The sequence below is a fragment of the Gossypium hirsutum genome, chromosome A07 (genome assembly GCF_007990345.1).
Source record: "Gossypium hirsutum isolate 1008001.06 chromosome A07, Gossypium_hirsutum_v2.1, whole genome shotgun sequence".
Taxonomy (NCBI): Eukaryota; Viridiplantae; Streptophyta; class Magnoliopsida; order Malvales; family Malvaceae; genus Gossypium; species Gossypium hirsutum.
In genome coordinates, this window is record NC_053430.1 from 15,480,271 (window position 1) to 15,500,369 (window position 20,099).

General features: G+C 31.6%; 2 protein-coding genes across 2 annotated transcripts; both read right to left on the bottom strand.

Annotated features, from left to right (window-relative positions):
* Positions 1–1,148: 1,148 nt before the first annotated feature.
* On the bottom strand, positions 1,149–5,068 carry LOC121232157 (peptidyl-prolyl cis-trans isomerase FKBP62). Its single transcript, XM_041117640.1, has 13 exons — positions 4,650–5,068; positions 4,470–4,556; positions 3,623–3,883; positions 3,435–3,509; positions 3,252–3,332; positions 2,970–3,164; positions 2,787–2,879; positions 2,494–2,669; positions 2,263–2,385; positions 2,029–2,175; positions 1,818–1,945; positions 1,618–1,738; positions 1,149–1,442 (listed from the first exon to the last, which is right to left on the bottom strand). Exons 1-13 carry the CDS (start codon positions 4,828–4,830, stop codon positions 1,392–1,394), a joined length of 1,719 nt encoding a protein of 572 aa, XP_040973574.1. The 5' UTR covers positions 4,831–5,068; the 3' UTR covers positions 1,149–1,391.
* A 2,714-nt stretch (positions 5,069–7,782) lies between these two features.
* Positions 7,783–9,849, bottom strand: LOC107953987 (pentatricopeptide repeat-containing protein At3g25210, mitochondrial). Its single transcript, XM_016889436.2, has one exon. The coding sequence runs from the start codon at positions 9,752–9,754 to the stop codon at positions 8,603–8,605; it is 1,152 nt and encodes a 383-aa protein (XP_016744925.2). The 5' UTR covers positions 9,755–9,849; the 3' UTR covers positions 7,783–8,602.
* Between the last annotated feature and the right edge of the window lie 10,250 nt (positions 9,850–20,099).

A 20,099-nucleotide genomic window follows, 5' to 3' on the forward strand; every position in this document is an offset into this window, starting at 1 on the left:
TTTCTTTGGTACATAAAATGACCATATGATTGTAATAAATATCTCGTTAAATTCTGCATTTAGTTTACAACTATATTTTAATTTTTGTATATTTCTATTTTTAAAATTTTAGAATTAATATAATGACAAAAAATTTAATCTATATCATTATTAAAATTATATATTTAATCTATGTTCACCAATTGAATCATTAACAACTATTTTTTAAATTAAAAAAAAACTTGAATAAAAATTTTCACCAAATATTTTTTGTAATTATTATTTAAAAACAACAAACATAGCCATTATACATGTAATAATATATCAAATTTTAAAAATAACAAAATTTAATAAATTTATATTTTTATTCGATTAGAACTAAAATTTTTAATTTTTAAAAGTACAGATACCAAGTCCGATAAGTCAAATAACAGAATTTAACCTAAATATTTAAAATTTGTATTAAATACAAAGGCATAAATTGAAACAAATATGAGATAATGCATGAACCTCATATAATTTATTTTAATAATATGAAATATACGAAAAAAAGAATTTCAAAAGACAACCCATCCAACAAATTTATCCAATTAAATTGAGTAAATTACTTATTTAACCTATTCCAAAAAGACACCTCAATTAATTCCCTAATATTCTAAAATCAATGGAGAAAAAGATCAAATTCAAGAATTGATATCAATCATGATTTCATTTCAACAAATCCTTTTTACCATGTTATTGACCTCAACATTGTAAACTCAAAATTCAAGTCTCAATAATACTCTTAACATCAATCCATTTCTATACTCGAACATCAACTCCGCTCAAGACAAAACCAAACTAATTACTGCTCAACCTCCACTCCATATTTACCAATTCAAATCAATTTTTTCATGTTAAATCATTTGTGAATATCATACACGCCTTACAAATTTTTTGCTCACTGTGTAATAATCTTAAATTAAAAAAAAAATGTAGTTTCTGAAATTTCACTTTTTACACCTAATTTTTAATCTCTAGATTTATTCTGACCAACTCCTAAAGCAACCATTATACTCTACCAAAACACATCCCAAATTCCTAACCCTAATTGAGCTCAGTTCTTCCCTAAAGCTACAATTATGCATTATTATAACATAATAATATATCAACCTCAAAAGCAACCAACAAGTTTTCAATCTTTTGGGGCAGTACCCCTTAATTGAAAATAAATCTCCAATAAACAGAAATCTTTTTTTTTTAAAATGTCAACAAACCTCAGATAGAAACGAATCCATTACAACTCAAATTCTCTATGTCAAAGATAAGTTGTCCTGCAAATAGAACAAACGTAGTTAAAAGACCATAAAAGGCTAGGGATCATCAACTTCACTTTAATTGATTAAGGTCTCCAAGCTTTGCTTCATCTCCACCTATGCCTTGCTATCTATGCTCATTGGTTCGGGTTCCTTTGCAGCTGATTTCTGGTCAATAAGATCAAGACAAGATCAGCGGCAAGAATCATCACAAAAAAACCCATCAAAGATTCTTGTACAACCAGTCCAAATAATAATTCTTCAATTATATAGGCAACGTTCAATGCCTGTACAAACAGTCCAAATAATTATTCTTCAATTATATGGGCAATTGTATACTTACACTGGAATCCCCAGAATCCATTTTATTCATCTTGGCAAACATGTTGCCATAGAATTTGGCTTCCTTCTTGTTATATTCCTTGATCTTCTCTTTCAAAGCTTTGTATTCGAGCTTCACCTCCCTGATATCAAACAATAATAAGCACGTTGAGTTCATGATTTGGGACACTAGAAGGGTGTATTAGCTTGTTGGGCGATTACCTATTATCGGGGTCAAGCTCAAGAGCTTTCTTGATATCAAGCTCCGCCAAATCCAAATCTGCCAGATTGATGTATGCTTGAGCCCTTCTATACAGTGCTTTCACGTTTGCACTTTCTAATTCTAAAACCTGCGGTGGATGAAACGGAACAGTTAAGATCATTATGATATCTATCAAGAAATCATGATTGTTGCGATGAAGAGTATTCTAACCTTGGTGCACAACTTCTCAGCCTGCTTGTAGTCCTTTAGTTTCAATTTGCAAGCAGCATTGTTCAGATTGCAAGCTACCTTCAACGCCTTGGACTGCTTTTTCTCCTCTTCACTAAAGGAAGTATCATAATCAATATACTTAACAGCCTGCACGTAAAAACAACAATAAATGAGAGGCTATTGAAAGTAGAAACTGAAACTTCTACAAGGGAACACACTCATTGCACTAAATACCTTCTCATATCTCTTAGAAGCTCTCACATATTTGCCAGCCTTGAATAATACATTTCCTTCTTCCTTCTTTTTACCAGCAGCTTCAATTTTTTCTTGGGTGTTCAGATCCCATGATTCTTTTTCCTGAAAAAAAGCAGCTCGCGGAAACCACTTGTAACAAATTTCCAAGAAAATAATTTGCAGCTACACAACAAAGAAACTAAATCATAACATGCATACTGATGCACTAACCTTGACAAATGATACCAACTCAACTTCATAGTAAACAGTAGAGTTTAGCGGTACCACAGCCAACTCCTGCTTTGACTCGGATGACCCAAATGCATACTCAGGTGCAATAGTCAACAGTGCTACTTCACCTTTTTTCATATTCAACACAGCTCTATCAAGACCTTCAATGACTTGTTCTGTAACAAAAATTCAAGCAGTCATAATTCAGTTAAAATCATGAAGTCAATAGACTGTGTGTCTTTTTTTTTTTTTGGGGGGAGGGGGTGGGGGGGAGAGGGAGGACCATCTGTTACCTTCATCTAACTTGAACTCAAACAATTCTTCTCCTTCATTATGGCCCTTCTTCAAGAATATGGTACCATCTTGCAGTTTCCCAATCAATTTCACTGCAAAAAGATGCATAAAAGATATATATTCAACATCAAATTGTTTTGGATAGGGAAGGTTGAAATTTCTTCTCATAACTTAATACCAACCTTGGACAACAGCCCCCTCATTTGGGCGCTCATATCCCTCTCCTTCTTTCAAGATCTTCTTTATAACCTTCTTGTCATCAGTTACTTCAGTCACAGTTTTCCATGAAACCAACTCTAAAGTAATCAAGAGTGTGGCATTTGGAGGCACTGCACCTTCAGCACCAGTGGCTGGCTTCCCCTTCTCACCGAAACCATCTTTATCATAGTAAAAATAGGGTTAAACATCAGAAACAAGAACTGACATATTTACATTCATGTTATTGAATAGATAGAATAACTTACACTGTGGCTTCACTGTAAGAAGTACCTTCTCCCCCTTCTTCATTGTCTTAACAGCCCTTGCCAAAGCAGGACAGAATAGACCTGTTCATAGAGGAAAAACCAATCACAGGGGTATTTTAGGAATTACAGGTGACATACTAGGAGGGAAATAAGATGAAGAACAACAGCATAGATAATACAAACCATCCTTAACAGTGAACTCTACGCCTTCGGCTTTTGCCACCGCTGTGCCATCCTCGAGCTTAGCTTCATAGTTAACTGCGTTCAAGATAAAAATCCATTATTAAACCTCACTAGCTCAAAATGGACACCCCTCTTGATTATAATATCATTAATAACTAAATGAAGACAGAACATATTACAATACGTACCGAGCACTTCATCAAGGTCCTTTGGATTCTCCCATTTGTCACCTTCAATAAGTATCTTTTTAAATAACCCACCATCTTTGCAAATATCCTTGACACTTGTCCAAGATAACAATTCAACATCAAATTGGAGGGTTGCATTGGGGGGAATGGTCGGTGGTGAACCAGACTCGCCATACGCAAGTGCAGGGGGAATGGTAAAGATGGCATTTTCACCTTTCTTCATTGTCTTAATACCTTCATCCCATCCTTTAATAACTTGTCCTGCAAACATTAAAACAAAAGCCGAAATACCACATTAAGGCATACCCCCACTTCACCAGATTTTTTCACTTCAACAAAAAGATACCTAGAGGTCCACTACTAAGCTGGAACTTAACAATAAAACATTCATATAACACATCAAATACATCTCGAACTTACAGAGTTCTTGCCCCTCAATATTATCATCACAAGACACCCCCCCCCCAAAAAAAAACTCATTGTATCAACAAGAAACAAATCAATAAGATTCAAAGACATGCCTCCATTAAGTTCCAAATAAAACAAGTTCAAAAATATATTCACATTGTAAGTTATACAAGCTGCAAGCAGGAACGCTAAAGTTTTATCTCAATACCTCCTCATCCCACTTTTAGTATAAGTTCCATAATTGTAAATGCATTTTCAGAAAATAATAATAATAATAGAAGAAACAAAACAAGCTTAACTAATAGGTTAAAAAAAACTAAAATCAAACTTATACTTAGAAGATTAAGTTCGCCATTTTTCCATCAAATACAATGTAGAGCGGAAAATTAAATTAATTACACGAAATTTCAAAACAGAAGTAAGACTTATATTCGTTTACCTTGACCGAGAGTGAACTTAAAAGGAGTGCCTCTATCACGGCTTGAATCGAACTGTGTTCCATCCAGCAACGTCCCCGTATAATGAACTGCAACAATTTATAAACAATCAGAATCCAAAACAACTTGATTTAAAAAAAAACGCATTTTCTTAGCTTTTTATTAGTATAATTTATTCATACCTTCAACTTCGTCTCCGATTTCAGGATACTCCCAACCTTCACCTTCCTTAACAAGCTTCTTCTTCAAGCCTTGATTTCCGATCTCCTTCTCTTCTCCGACTTTCAGAATGGGACTGTCGTCGGGAAGATCCATATCTTCGTTCATCATGTCTTCCGCCGCCGGGATATCGAAATCCTCCATTTGTAATCGGAAAAATCTAGAGAGAGATCGAGCGAGTGAGCCAAAGAGAGAACGAGTAACTGACTGAGTGAGTTAGCTCGTCAAAAACGAAGAACCGAGTGTGAATGGGAAGCTTTGAGATGCGAAGGGAAGAGACTAAGGTAAGACCAAGAAAGAAAAAGACGGTGGGTTCTAGAGGCTTCTAACAAGGGTTTTTCGTTAGGCGTTAGCCATCTGTCTTTAACTTTAATAATAAGTCAGAATGCTAAATTTAGTCCCTTATAATTTGTTTTTGAAGTATTTTGGTCCTCAAACTTTAAATTTTAATCTATTTGTTTTTTTAGATAAAAATTGATTGGACGCTGACAACTCAACAGATGTTAGACGGATGGAACTACATAATTAATACAACACCAATATTTTGAGGACTTAATTAAGTTTTTCTAATTTAAAGACTAATTCAAAATCTAAGGATGCAAACCGCAATTAAACTTATATCAAAAGTCATGCTAATATATAAAAGGTAAACTATAGTAAAGTTTTTTTTTAGAATTAATCATAAATTTAGCCACTAACTTTTATATATTTTGTCAATATAATCTTTATTGTAACTTAAGCCTTTTCTAGTCATCAATTTTTTTTTCAAATTATTTTTTTAACAGATTTGATAAAAGTACCGTTAAAAAAAATGATGTGAAATTTTATATGTAAAATATTTTTAATGAGATATAATTTATTACTTAGATAACCCAATAAAATATTTATATGTAAACAAATATATGCATTCATTTCGAAACACTTTTTTAGATAATTACGTTTATTTTCTTTAAATTAAGAATTATTTTTTTAATTTCATGTATAATTTATTTTATTATTTTTCACATGTAATTATCTTATTGTGTTACTAACTAATAAATTACATCTCATTAAAAATATTTCATATCATCCCCATTAATTTTTTTAACGGTACTCTCATCAAATCTATTAGAAAAAATAGTTTGAAAAAAAAAAACAAAAGTTGATGACCAAAAAATGCTAAAAAATACAATTAGGACCATATTGACAAAACATGTAAACGTTAGTGGCCAATTTTGTCATTAAGCCTTTTTTTATCACCAAACTATGAAAAATTACAAAATAATTACCTAACTATTAGTATTTCTTTTGAATCACCTAACCATTTAATTTTTTTTTTGGTCCCTAACAATAGTGACAACTTTTAGAATTGACATAATAACAAATTTAACCCTCAATATTTATATATTGTGTCAATTTAGTCTTGATTTAAAAAAAATTGAATCTCGATGTTTACACATTTTGTAACTTTCTTTTTTACAATTTTAATTTTCTTTAATTGTTATTCAATCATGCAATTAAAGCAATGTGAAAATCCAACTATGTTCAACTCAAGTAACAATAAATTTGGGTAAACTACACAGATAATCATTCAATTATAAAAAAAAAATCATTTTAGGGACTCAAAATAAAAAGTTGCAATTTAAACACCTATAATTATTTTTATCACTCCCATTAAAATTATAAATAATAAGCTGACGTGATATTTAAATAAATTGGTATAATAATAAATTTAACCATCAACTTTTACATATTATATGATTTAATCATAATTTTAAAAAATTAGCTCTCAAAATTTACAAATATTCTCAACTTTATCATAATTTTAAAATTTTAAAAAAATATATAAAATACATAATTTTTTTCAAAAATAAATAATGACGTGGTGGGAGAGATCCGACGGTGAAAGGGGGAGAGGTACTGGGAAGGGAGGGCTTTTTTATTTAATATTAATATTAATATTAATATTAATATAAAATTTAAATTTTATTATTATATATTTTTTAAAATATTAATGTATTTCTATATATATATATTTAAAATTTTAAAAAATTTTGAAAATTTTAAAAATTAATTTTTTAAAATAATAACTAATCAATATAATATGTAAAAGTTAAAGGCTAAATTTGTTATTCGACCACGTTAGCTTGCCATTAAAGTGATCAAATGACCGAACTACATAATATTAATACTGAAATTACAAACTTTTATTTTGAGTGTCTAAAATAAAAATTTTAATTCTTAGATGGCTATCTGAATAATTTGCTGTCACCCAAAACCTATTTTTTTTTAAATTCATATAATTATTTTAACGGTAGCAATTAATAGTATTACTAATTTGAATTTACTAATAACTTTATAAGAGCATATGACCAAACTATGCCGATTAAAGTAGAAGTCCTCTCTATTCCTTCCATTATAAAAAATAATAACTAAAAATAAGAGATTAAATCCCAATTATAGCATAATAGAGGGACTAGAATCATAATTAAACCAATAAAAAATCTTAATATTTCTCAATTTTTCCACAACATACTCATTTCTTTTGCACGTGTGTACCACGTACCTCAAATGTTCTTTCTTTTTCTTGAATTAGAAAATTGGGAAAATACTCCATTTAGTCCTCAAGATAAACAACAAATCGTGAACAAAGTAAAAGATAAAAGGATTTTTTTTTAAATGAGGAACAAACTTCCCTCAGGCTCCAACCAGTTTTTTTTTTTTGTTCTATAGCCTGCTCGGGGCCCCGAAATTGTTGGACCCGAATCAGACCTGAGCAGGTTGAATTAGAAATCAACTGGTTTTGATGGTTCATAAAATCAAAAATAGGTAGAACTGTTTAAAATGCTGACTTCTCGGCAGTCGCTGGTGAATATACGTAATGAAACAAAATGGTAGAAGTTGATAAGATCAAGAAATGGTGAAATTGAAAGAAAACATTGATGGCATACAAAATAGTACTTACCAATTGCGAAAAGAATCGGCAGAGTTGGAGTCGAAGCCAACTTCAAAGCACAGCTGAAACTCATTTTAGATGCTAAATGATTTTCCGGGTTCTTACTATTTAATTGAGTTCGTTATAAATTTTGTTCACCACTTTGATTGAAAAAACTGCTAAAAAGTTCAATTCAATTCATCCTATTCATGTTCAATGAGCATATGCCCCAAATGCAGCAAAAACATAGATGCTCGTTCCGAGGGTCACAACCATAAATTAAAACAAAATTATAGGAAATGTTGAAGGTATACAAGCTGTGTGCAATGACACCATTTTCGTTGAAGCTGAAACGTCTGAGAAATATATAAACACCTGCAAGACATTTTATCATCCTATTGTTTTTCATTGGAGATTTCTCGTGGCTAACCATGATTGTAATGATAAAGACCGGGGGAGAAGCTGGTTGCAAGGAAACTGGACCTTTTCAGACCTGTTTACTGATGGGAACCCAATTTTGTTCCTATCGGAAAAGAATAGAGGAATACCAAATAGGCCATATTGTTGATAATATGCAAGAGCAATGTCAACCCACCATTTTAACATAGATCTCAAAAGTACATGAATCAATTAGGCATCCCTCTTTGGATTGATTGGCAGCAAGAACTACTTCGTTTCCAGACCATATAGACTGGCTTAGAAAATTCATTCTTGATTCTTACAATGCAAGGTATTCATCAAAATGCGGTAATTCTTTTGGCCATAGACAAATCCCTCTTCTTCCAATCCTTGAGCAATTCAAAAGCATCATTACTCTTCCCTTCACTACACAACTCTTCCAATACGGTCTTATAAGTCAATAAATACAGCGCCATTGAGTGTTCCAACATATCATAAACAATATCAATAGCATCATCAAGCCTTTGCTCCATTGCAAGGCTACAAATCAGAATCATATAAACAAGAACTACTTAGTTTTTGGACCATAGAGACCAGTCATTCTCAATTCTTACAATGCAAGGCATTCAGCAAAATGCCATAATTCTTTTGGCCCATGGACAAATCCCTCTTCTTCCACTCCTCGAGCAATTCAAAAGCATCATTACTCTTCCCTCCCCTACACAACTCTTCCAATACTGTCTTATAAGTCAATAAATCCGGCGCCATTGAATTCTCCAACATATCATAAACAACATCAACGGCATCATCAAGCCTTTGCTCCATTGCAAGACTACAAATCAGAATCATATAAGCACTCCCTTTCGGCACCAACCCTTTCTCCCTCATTTCCTTAAACAACCCGAACCCTTGCAACACCCTTCCTTTCTCACACAATCCCTTGAAAATATAACCATAGGTATACGCATTTGGCTCACATCCATACAACCCCATTTCGCGATAAACCCGAATCGCTCCATCAACATCTAAACACTTAGAATAAGCCTTAATTATCATATTCAACACGAAAGTATCTGGAATAATCCCTACAGCTTTCATTTGCTTAGTTAAAGACCGAACAGAGTGTAAATACACATAACAAACAGTTTGTCTATTGAATCTTCTAAGCAATGAATTAAACAACATAGCAAATGTCTCAAGTGTGGGTTTACAATCATCTGATTTCAGCATTTTCTTGTAAACATCAAAAGCTCGGTTGAAAAGGAACTTACGACCACAGCAAAAACGGATAACGGCGTTGTAAAGAGGGACGCTGATAGGGCAAGCACCGGCTATAACTTCCTCGACCAACGTTTCGGCATGGCGGTAACGTTTAGCGGAGATGAGGAGTTTAATCATGGTGAGGTAGGTGGTATCGGTGTGTTTGTACCCACGTTGTAAAGCCGTCCAACGGAAGATATCGAGGGCGAGATCGGCATCGGGTTGGGCTCGTAAAGCTGATTCGACGTCGGAAGGGGTGAAACCGGGTTTAAGTTTTTGAACCCAGGTTTCAAATTGGGTTTCGAGTGGTGTTCGGGTTCTGGGTCGGAGGAAGTGGGAGGCCGGGGGTCGAGGGGACGGCGTCGAAAAGCGGCGGCGATATAGAGATGGGTGCGTGAAATTGAGGGATGAAACAGCTGGGAGCGGTGAATAAATGAGATTTTTGAGGGTTTTTTGAGTAGCGGGGAGGAGCAAACGATGAATGGGTGCAGGCATTTTCGATCAGGGATTAACGGATGAATCAAATTGTGAAGCTTTTTACTGGTTACAAGCTTACAGTGATCGTCGATTTTGTTGCGGGAAAATCTGAGCTTAGAAGGTAAAATATTTGTACCAATTCTTTGTGGGATGGGCCAGGCTTAACATTGATGATTTAATTAGACTAGAATTTTTGGATGGGCTTGGCATTTATTTTGGGTTAATTGGTCTCATATATTAAATTAGACTTCAAAAGTTTACGATATTATAATCGAATTCTCGAAGTATTAATAAAATTTTTCATCAATTTTAGCTTTAAATGTTAACTCCAATTTGACTTAAATCAAATTTTAAATATGTCATGAAGCTTTATTCACTATTTAACTTTTAATACTCATTTTTTGATTTTAGTATTTTAAATTATCATTTTGTTTCATTGTATTCTAAAATATTTAAGGTGATAGAGTTCTGAATAAACAAAGAGTTTTGATAAGCAATTCATGAATAGTTCAGTTTATGTTCATTTATCAAGTTAAATAAACATGAATAAGATTTTGAAGCTAGTTTATTAAATGAACTAATGATATTATCTACCATGTGTCATGTTCTTATTGGTTGGCATGGAGCTTTTGTGGGGGGAGGGGAAAACTGGGATAAGATGATAATTTAAGTACTAAAGTAGACATAAAAAGGGTTTAAGCACCAAAATAAAAAAAATGAATATAATTCAAGAGCTAAATCAAGAATTAAGCAAAAAAAAAAAACAAATCTCATAAAATTTAATTTTTTTGAACACAACAAATCCAAGTTCTTAATGTAATAAGCATAAACTTGTTTAAAAATTTCTCAATATGAATCCGATTTGCATTTAACATCCAGGACTTTGGGTTAATTGAAAAACTTAATTCACACACTACTAATACTTTGAGGACTTAATTAGAATATTTTAAAATTTATAGATCAAATTAAAGTTTAGACCACATATTGAGATGTCTACCGCAATTAACCCAACAAAAGAAAGAAAAGCACAAGAAGCAGCACGGGGTTTATCACAATTTTTCTAGGGTCATAATGGTATTACCAAAGCTATTTTGCTAACATCTTTTCTTAGATTGGGTAGTAAGGAGCTTGATTACTCTTGAATAAAGGTTTATAGAAAAATTATTATTGAAAGAGCTTTACCATAGTATAGAAATTCAACTCAATTTAATTCTAAATTCAATTAGGGGTGAGAAAAATTCGATTCAATTCGAAAAACTCGATTTAAAATCTAAATTTTGAATTAAATAGTCCGAGTTATTTGAGTTAATCAAGTTATTTGATCAACTCGAATAAAAAATTAAGTTTTTCGGTTCAACTCGAATATGAATTACACAATTAGAGTTATCTAAAAATCCGAATAAGAAAGGGCAAAACTACGTCGTTTTGATAATTTTTTACCTTTTCTAAAGTTAAAAGGTAAAACCATAATATTGTTTATGTAGTTAAATAATTTTGTACTTCGTCTACTAGTTAAATAATTGGTGGATAAACGTGATATTGAGTATAAATAAAAGAATTCGTTAACTCGATTCTACTTGACTTGAAATTTTTTGACTTAATTTGATTTGATTTGAAAAAAAATTCAAATTGAGTTTAGTTGCTAAAATATGATTCATCAACTCGACTAACTCGAAATTTTTTAACTCAACTCGATTGAATACTCGCCTAAATTCAATCAGAAAAATCCCATATCCTTTTTGGTAATAAATTAGGTTTAAAACCCCTAATTTGGAACTTGGATATTGGGAGCACAGCTACTTCAAGTAACCTTAAGTTACCGATGCTTAGAAACGTGGCTTAAAAATGGCTTGACTTCCAAGCAACCACCTATTAACCCTGCGACATCGTTTTCAATTGAATCAACTTGCAATTTAAAAATAAATTTCTGAGTTGCTTCCATTTAAAAAATAATGTGATTTATTTATTATTACCCACAGTTGACAGTTGATTTTGGAACTGGGGTTTGTGTTTATTAGCCATTTTTATATTCCAAGGATTACCTTAATTTTCCAAATTGTATGATGCAATCAAGTTGAGATTCAACATAATTAAGAAAATTTTATACCTTTCTTATAAGTCATTGATTAATGTACATGATTATACTTTATATCTGAATATACAATCTTCTAATTAATCTATCAATTTTGATTTAAATTTGAAATTTTTGTTTAATCAGTTAAATATCAAATTTGACTTAATTGGATTTAATAATAAAAAAATTAATAAATTAAACTCATTTATCCTAAAATAACAAAAAATTTAAATAATCCAAACCCTCAAATTTAAAATATTGAAACTAACCCAAAACTAACTAAAATCAAAATGCGCAATAAATTTTAAATACGAGTTGACTAGACTCAAAACTACCTATTGTTGAAAAATCTTTTTTCTCTCTAAAGGAAAACAAATGGCTTTCTTTGTAATAATAATATATATATAAACAACCGACTTTCATTAAAAATAGAGTTTACCAACCCTTCTCTCTAGGTGTTTTTCTGATAGGATGTCAATATCAAAAGATAATATTATATAGGTTTAAATACAAAATTAGCCCTCAAACTATACCACCATTTTCATTTGGATACTTAAAAGCTTTTTCTGTAATTAATTTCATCACGTTTTACCCAAAACATGATACCAATCAATAAAAGTATAACATGTGGCGTGTTCTTATACACTTTTTTGGGTAAAATGAATTAAATTAGTAGTTTAGGCAAAACCTTTAAGTACCTGAGTGGAAAAAACATATAATTTGAGGTCAATTTTACCATTAACCCTTATATATAAAATAATAGAGTCTACATATAGTTAAAATATGCTATAAGTTTATGCACTCTTCATGAATTTAGAATTTAGTTTTTGTAGTGTTATTTCTAGAAATTTAGTGCATTTACTTTTCTTATTTCAAATTCAAGTCCAATTGTTAACACTGTTAAGATTATTTTGTTAAATTCAAGTTCATTACAACACTTTTTAATTTACATTATTACCAAATACCAAGTGAAATTTTTTATTATTTCAAAATGTCACACCAACAAATTTAACAAAAAAAATTAATAACAATATTAACAATTATACTTGAGTTTTTAAATTTGGAAAGTAAAGGGACTAAATTTTTAGAAATAAAAAGTAAAAAGACTAAATTTAAAATTTATTAAAAGTACAAGGACTTATAATATATTTTAACCTAATTATTCAAATGCGCAATCTAGTTTCCTCCGAATTTCCAAGAAGTGAATACAACAACTCCATATTCATAATTCCACATATAATATATATAAAACTCGTAACGAATCATCTCGCCATTTTTCAACTGTTTATAATTTAATCACTATACCACCACCCTTTTGCATCACCTCGAAATTTCTTCACCAACTGAAAGCTTCCATTGAAATCTGCTTCACATCTTCGTCTTCTTCATTTCTTAGTTGCTCTCATAACACATACCAAAATATGTTAGTTTTGCTTTTGAAATTCGTTTTCTCCCTAGTCACCACGTTATCGAACTTGGTGACTCGATCGATCTTCATCGCGACTGCGTACGTCCTCGTGGTGTTGATCCAAGCTTTCAAGGTACCCGGCGAAGCCCTCCAAGTGGCGTTGGAGAAATTAGCGGACGCGATCAGGGTATGTTTCGAGTACTTCTTCGAGATGATTGTCGAGCTGATGGGGTTTTTGATCTCTACGGTTTTCGATTTTTTTGTCGATGCCGTGACTACGTCAGCTTCGGTTTCTGGGGAAGCTGTCGGTACGCTCGTCGAGAAGACACGAACGTCGCTTCAGGAGTTGTTGACGGGTTTGCCAGAGATCGCCGAAGAGTTTTCGGAGATGGTTTCGACGGTGGTGACGGATTTGTGGAACAATTGCATGCAAGCTTTGGGATATGTTACGGAAAATGCTTGATTCTAATATAAGGTTAATAAATAACGGCTCGCTTGTTTTTGGCAAATTTTTTTTGCATAAAATACTAACAATTTTGTCTCTAAAACCCAAAAGTTATGTTCAAATGTGTGCCTTTTATGCCTCAGTTTCGTATTGAACGATTTTTAATTTTTTTTAATATTTCATATTTAAAATATTGTTGAAAAATTTATTTTTTCTTTAAAAAATTTATAATTTTTTTATATTACTTCTCCTAATATAAATTTTCGCTAACTATTCAAACGTTAAAATTTTGTGTTTGTATTAGACCTGTTCATAAATCGGGTTATTTGGCTCAAAAAGTGAGGATTTAAATAAAAATATAGGCTCGAAAAATAGACTTAGACAAAAAAAAACTCTTTTTTCTAAACAGGTCATAACTCGATTAAGCTTTTTTGACCCAGGCTTAGTTCAACCAGAATTTGCAAAAAAAAAACGCTTGTTTTGCTACCATTTTGCTATTATATGCTATTATTTTGTTGTTATTGTTTGGATATTGTATAACTATTGTTTTATTGTTAATTTTATTACTATTTTAGAGGCATTTGCTTACTAGGTTGCACATATTTTAGTGTTATTTAAGTATAAATATTTTTTATTTATTTTCAATTTGTTGAGAAACATTTATTTTAATTTTTTTAGTGTATTTGATGTATTATATTTTTTAAATTTATTTTTATCTAAAAATAATAATATAACAAATTTAATACAAGTGACTGAGTCAAACTCAGGTTTTAACATTTTTATCTGAGTTAGACTTGGGTAAAATTTTAAGCTCATTTTTCAAGTTGGGCCGAGCTTGGGCCTAGAAAATAAGTCTAAAATTTTGCCTCGGCTCGACCCATGAACAACTCTAGTTGGTATGGCAAATTTAAAATTTTGACTGAACTTGATTTGACTATAAAAATCAACGGTTAAAATTTATTCAACTCAAATTCGAAATTATCTAAACTCAAAAAGACTTGAATACAAAATAATTTAAACTTGAAAGGACACAATTACAAAACCATAAAACTCAAAATAATCTAAACAACCTAAAATTTAAAATGAATCAAACTCAAAATTGACCCGATTTAATACCAACCTCAATCGATGAATTGATATAATTTGCTTTTCTTATTAATGAAAATGACCACATTTACAAGTAGGACGACGCACGGTAAGGCAAGAAAAGGCAGGTGTATTGCTTTTTTTGGTACAAGTACATATTGATATCACCATTTTTCGATGTATCATTTTAAATTTATTGATATTTTTAAATATTTTTCACATATATTTATAGTTTAATTTTTAGTTTCTTACTAAATTATGCATTATTTTGGTTAAAAAAATTATTATTATATATATGTAAAAATATCTATATATAAATATAAGTTTTAAATTATTGATTTTGTTCAATAATTTAATCTAATAACTATTAATTTTAAATATAATTATAGAGAAATTAAAATAGTTAAGATAAAAAAAATTAAAATGTTAGTTTTAAGTACCAAAATTTTGTACCATACACTACAAGTCAATATTGACCGAAATAAGTTGAAATGCACCATAAATTTGACCAAGCGAAACATAGATTAATTGGTATCATTTAGAATTGGAATGGTATTGTAACATTCCTAACCCGTATCCATCGCTGGAATAGGGTTTCAGAGCATTACCGAGTAATCGTAATCTAATTGTTCATTTCAAACAATTCAAAAATCATAAAATGATTCAACATTAACATGTATAGAGTCCCTTATTAAGCCTTTGAGAGTTTGAAAACACTTTAGAAACGATTTGAAACTAAATCAGGAACATTTGAAATTTTTTGGAAAAAGTTAGAAAATTTTTAACTGCAGGGTTCACACAGCTGTGTGGTTAAGCCGTGTTTGTGCCCGTGTAACTCTCTGACTTGGGTCACACGGCCAAGTCACACGCCTGTGTGCCAGGTCATGTACCATTTGAAATGGCCTCGCACGCTCGTATGCTAGCCATGTGTCTCACACAGCCAAGTCACACGCTCTGTGTCTGGCCGTGTGGACTTAAAATGTGCCTTAAACAACAAACTTACCATTTCCTACAAGTGTGAACATTAAACAACTCAAAAACCATTCGTTTAATTCAAAACACAATCAAACACATTCAAAACATGCCAAAACAATCATCCTAGGTGCCTAACCAATGTACCCTCATTGATACCACATTTATATCATCAAATCATATATCAAAGCATCGTTCAAATCCAAATTATAAACATACCAAATTCAGTCCAATTTGCCTAGTTCATAAGCACTTAAACATCAACTTAAATTCACATGCACAAATCTAGATTTGGTTCAATTTACCATGCCATAATATGGCTTTAAACACAAACATATGTTTATATATATATACCAAACCAACATTACACTTATAACCTCATTTACACACCATCCACAAAATAATTATCATCTAGACATCTTAGGTACACGTCGACACAAAAGATAAACATCATCACATTTGAGTTAGGGATCGTTGTTGGATGCTGAATCGGCGATCAAAAGTGAAGTGCCTAATCTGCGCATGGAAAAACAAAACCATATGCTAAGTAAAACTCAGTGGTATTTCAATAATCTGAACATTTAAAGATAAGATAATATAATATGCACAATTGAATTATAAGCACATATTAATGTCTAGTATCATAACTATCATATACTAGTATTTTTAATTTATACATATTAGCATATCACTTTATATTATATTCAATTTACAAATGCTATCATATTTCATTTGTTAAACAATGTCCCAATTCACACAATTGCTATATAAATAGTTATTCACATATCAAACCATATTTATTTGTACAATGGCATTAGCCATTCAATACTCAATTCATGAATACATCATTTCATACCATACTCAATTCTCATCACTTGCTCTAAATAGCTTTTCACAATTTGATCCACATATCATTTAAACAATAACATTATCCATTCCATATCCAATTCATGACTACATAACTCATGTATCTCATTTTCATGTTTCATATCACTATTCCAATTTCAATTCACATACAATATCATCCAATATCAATCATAGTACCATTTATTTAATTACCTTTATTAACACGATTCGAATTCAGACGGATACAAGATCCAACCTATAACAGTCGTTTTCAGTGAAATCAGAACAATAGTTTCGGGACCACAAATCCGAGTCAGAAATAAAATTTTATTTTAATATTATTGCATAGACTGCATTATAATAGGAAAGAAATATGAAAAATTCATTAAGAAAATTTTACCAATTACATGTTTAATTGATAAAAGGACCAAATTTCATAAAATGTAAAAGTTGAACTCTAGTAGCTAGAGGGATCAAATAGCTATGAAATTCAAAACTTGAGGTCCTTATTTGGTAATTAGACCATTAAATGGAGTTAGTAGATATTTATGATGAATCATCCATGGAAAATTAGAAAAAGAAAAGGACTAAATTGGAATTTGAAATAAATAAAAATGATAATAGCCTAATATCATCTTATTTCATCTTCATCCCCAAATTACAAATACATGGAAACCCTAGCTAAGAGAAAAGAGTTCAAGCAAGCTAAATTGACTTAATTGGGTAAGTATTCCTGTCTTGTTTTTAGTAATTTTTATATTTCCGAGATCGTAGTAACCTAATTTACCTATTTGGGGATTAATTTGTAAAGTTATCAAAGTATTAAAATACCATGGATGAATATGCTGAAATTTTGAAATTTATGGGAGAAAATGAAAGATTGTTGATAGATAAACAATTTTTGAAAAGTGAATTTTGATAAAATTGTGATTTAGGGACTAAATTGTAGAGATGTAAAATTTATAGAAAATTTCTAATTTTTGTGAATTACATGGGTTGTGAATGTTATATGTAAAAATTGGTTAGGCTTGAAATAATGATTAAATTGTATGAATTTCGGACGAAATTAGAATTAAATAAAAGTATAGGGGAAAAATGGTACTTTTGCCTAAAATGTGAATTTGATTAAATTGAATATGAATTTCTTTAAGTTGAGTTAAATTTACTCATATAGATCTAGATAGACCTAGTACGAAATTGGATCAAGGAAAACAAAAAGTATCGGATTAGTAGATTTTTGCATACGAACAAGTGTTGAGGTAAGTTCGTGTAACTAAATTATGTATATTAATATATGTTTGAATTGAATGTGTATCATGTGTGAATTGAGTAAATGTCTTATGTATGGAATTCATCACTTGCCCGATAATGCCCGATAAATAATAAGTCCCGTTTGAATAGATGAAATTCAATGGATACAGGATTTCCCGTATTGGTTGTGGTCCAGCATATGTTGCGGACAGACCATAGCTTGAAAGAGTATCCTATTATAAGCCCTCTCGAGCTTCCTAATATATGGTTCCTATGAGCATCCTGATCGATAGTAATTCTGCATGTGTTGTGGACTACCGCAGCTCTTTGTAAGCGTCCTGTTATATGTTCGGTATTGATCCTGCATGTTATTGCGGACATACCGTAGCTCTTTATGAGCGCTCCGATATAGGCTCTTTGTGAGCTTCCTGATATGGCTCGCTTGAATTTCCTGTTATAAGGCTATCCGAAGCTCTTTGATAATAACTCTTTAGAGTTACCTGTTAGGCTCAATGAGCTTCCTATTTTAAACTCTTATGAGTTTCTTGTTATAGCCCGGATAAACTTCCTATTACATGGCTTACATGAGCATCATGTTATATGGCTAGAGAAAGTGCTTCCTGATTATGTGCCCAATTGGGTACCCTGAATATGAGTTGACGATTTATAGCTTTGTACATTTCGAGTGTATTATATGTGTATCCATCAATATTTCAAATAAATTTAACGGGAAGAGTTCTGACATGGTTAAACTGAACTTAAGATGATTGATTATGGAAATGCATATGTTATATGGAAATATGATATGAAAAGCACATGTTTATGAAAGTTATTACATGATGAACTCATCCTTGATTCTTGATGTTTACATGAAATACATGACTAACAAGTTTCTTGAGATCATATGTGTTTAGGCAAATGACCATAATGATTTGGATGCATGTTTGTATACTAATTTTGAATGAACATGATTGGTAAGTTAAATTCTTGTTATATGAACTTATTGACCATTAAATGCTTACTTTGTTTTATTTTCCTCTGTTTTATAGTACTCAGAGGCTTGTGAAGGTTGGAACTTGGTCGGAGTCACATCACACTATCCCTCAGACTTTTTGATATATAAAACAAGCTTACTTTAGGTATAATGGCATGTATAGGCTAAAATAGACCAAATGGTAAAATATTATGGTTGTAAATAGCCATCGGAATGGCTAGTGTTAAGCATATTATGATGTAATTATATAAGGCCTTATCATGTTTGATGTGTGAAAATGGTTTTATGGTGGAAGGTATATAAACCAATTGATGAATGGATTTAAATTAGTATAATTGATAGAATTTGCCTATGAAAATAAGTGTGAATGTGGTAAGTTTAAAACACTTGAATATATGAGCTAATATGACATGCATAAAATTGGTTTTGACTTGATATAATGTTTTGAATTGGTTGGTGTATGTACTTAAATGTTATTGTAAGTTGAAAGCAAATTTTGGGTGAGAAAAGTGGCCTTGAAAATGGCCTATTTTCATCCACACAGGTAGGTACACGAGCATATGGTTTGGCCATGTGTCCTTTGCATCTTTAAAATTGAGAAACAAAATGCTTAGAATTGATCACACAGGCAGAGACGGGCATGTGTCTCAGCCATGTGTGACACACGGCCTAGTACATGGGCGTGTGTCTTGGTTGTGTGAATCCTGCACCTAATTTTTGAAAATTAAATTGTCCACACGGCCTAGCACATGGGCGTGTGGCTGGTTGTGTGACCCAAGTCAGAGAGTTATACGGATATGGACACGGGCATGTCATTTGGCCGAGTGAGTCACACGGCCTATCTACATGGGCGTGTGACCCTTTATATTTAAGAAAAAATTTAGAATTTTGCGAAAATTTCTTCGAGTTTCCGATATAGTCCTGACTTGTTTCTAACGCATAAATTGGGCCTCGAAGGTCTATTTAAGGGACAATATGATTGAATATGTTTGGTTTCGGATATGAATAGTAAATGACATTAATTAACTGTATTTGTTCTGTAAACTCTGGTAATGCTCTGTAACCCTATTCCAGTGACGAGTATGGGTTAGGGGTGTTATACAACCAACACACCAGTTTGGCACCCAGTGCCTCATCGGATAAATCTGAAGTAATATGCGCCCAACGTTATATACATTGACACCTAGTGTCTCATCGGTTAAACCGAAGTAAATTGACACCTAGTGCCTCATCGATTTGAAGTCGATGAAATCCCTGAACTTTTCCAGTCCTATGGCATGCCATCTA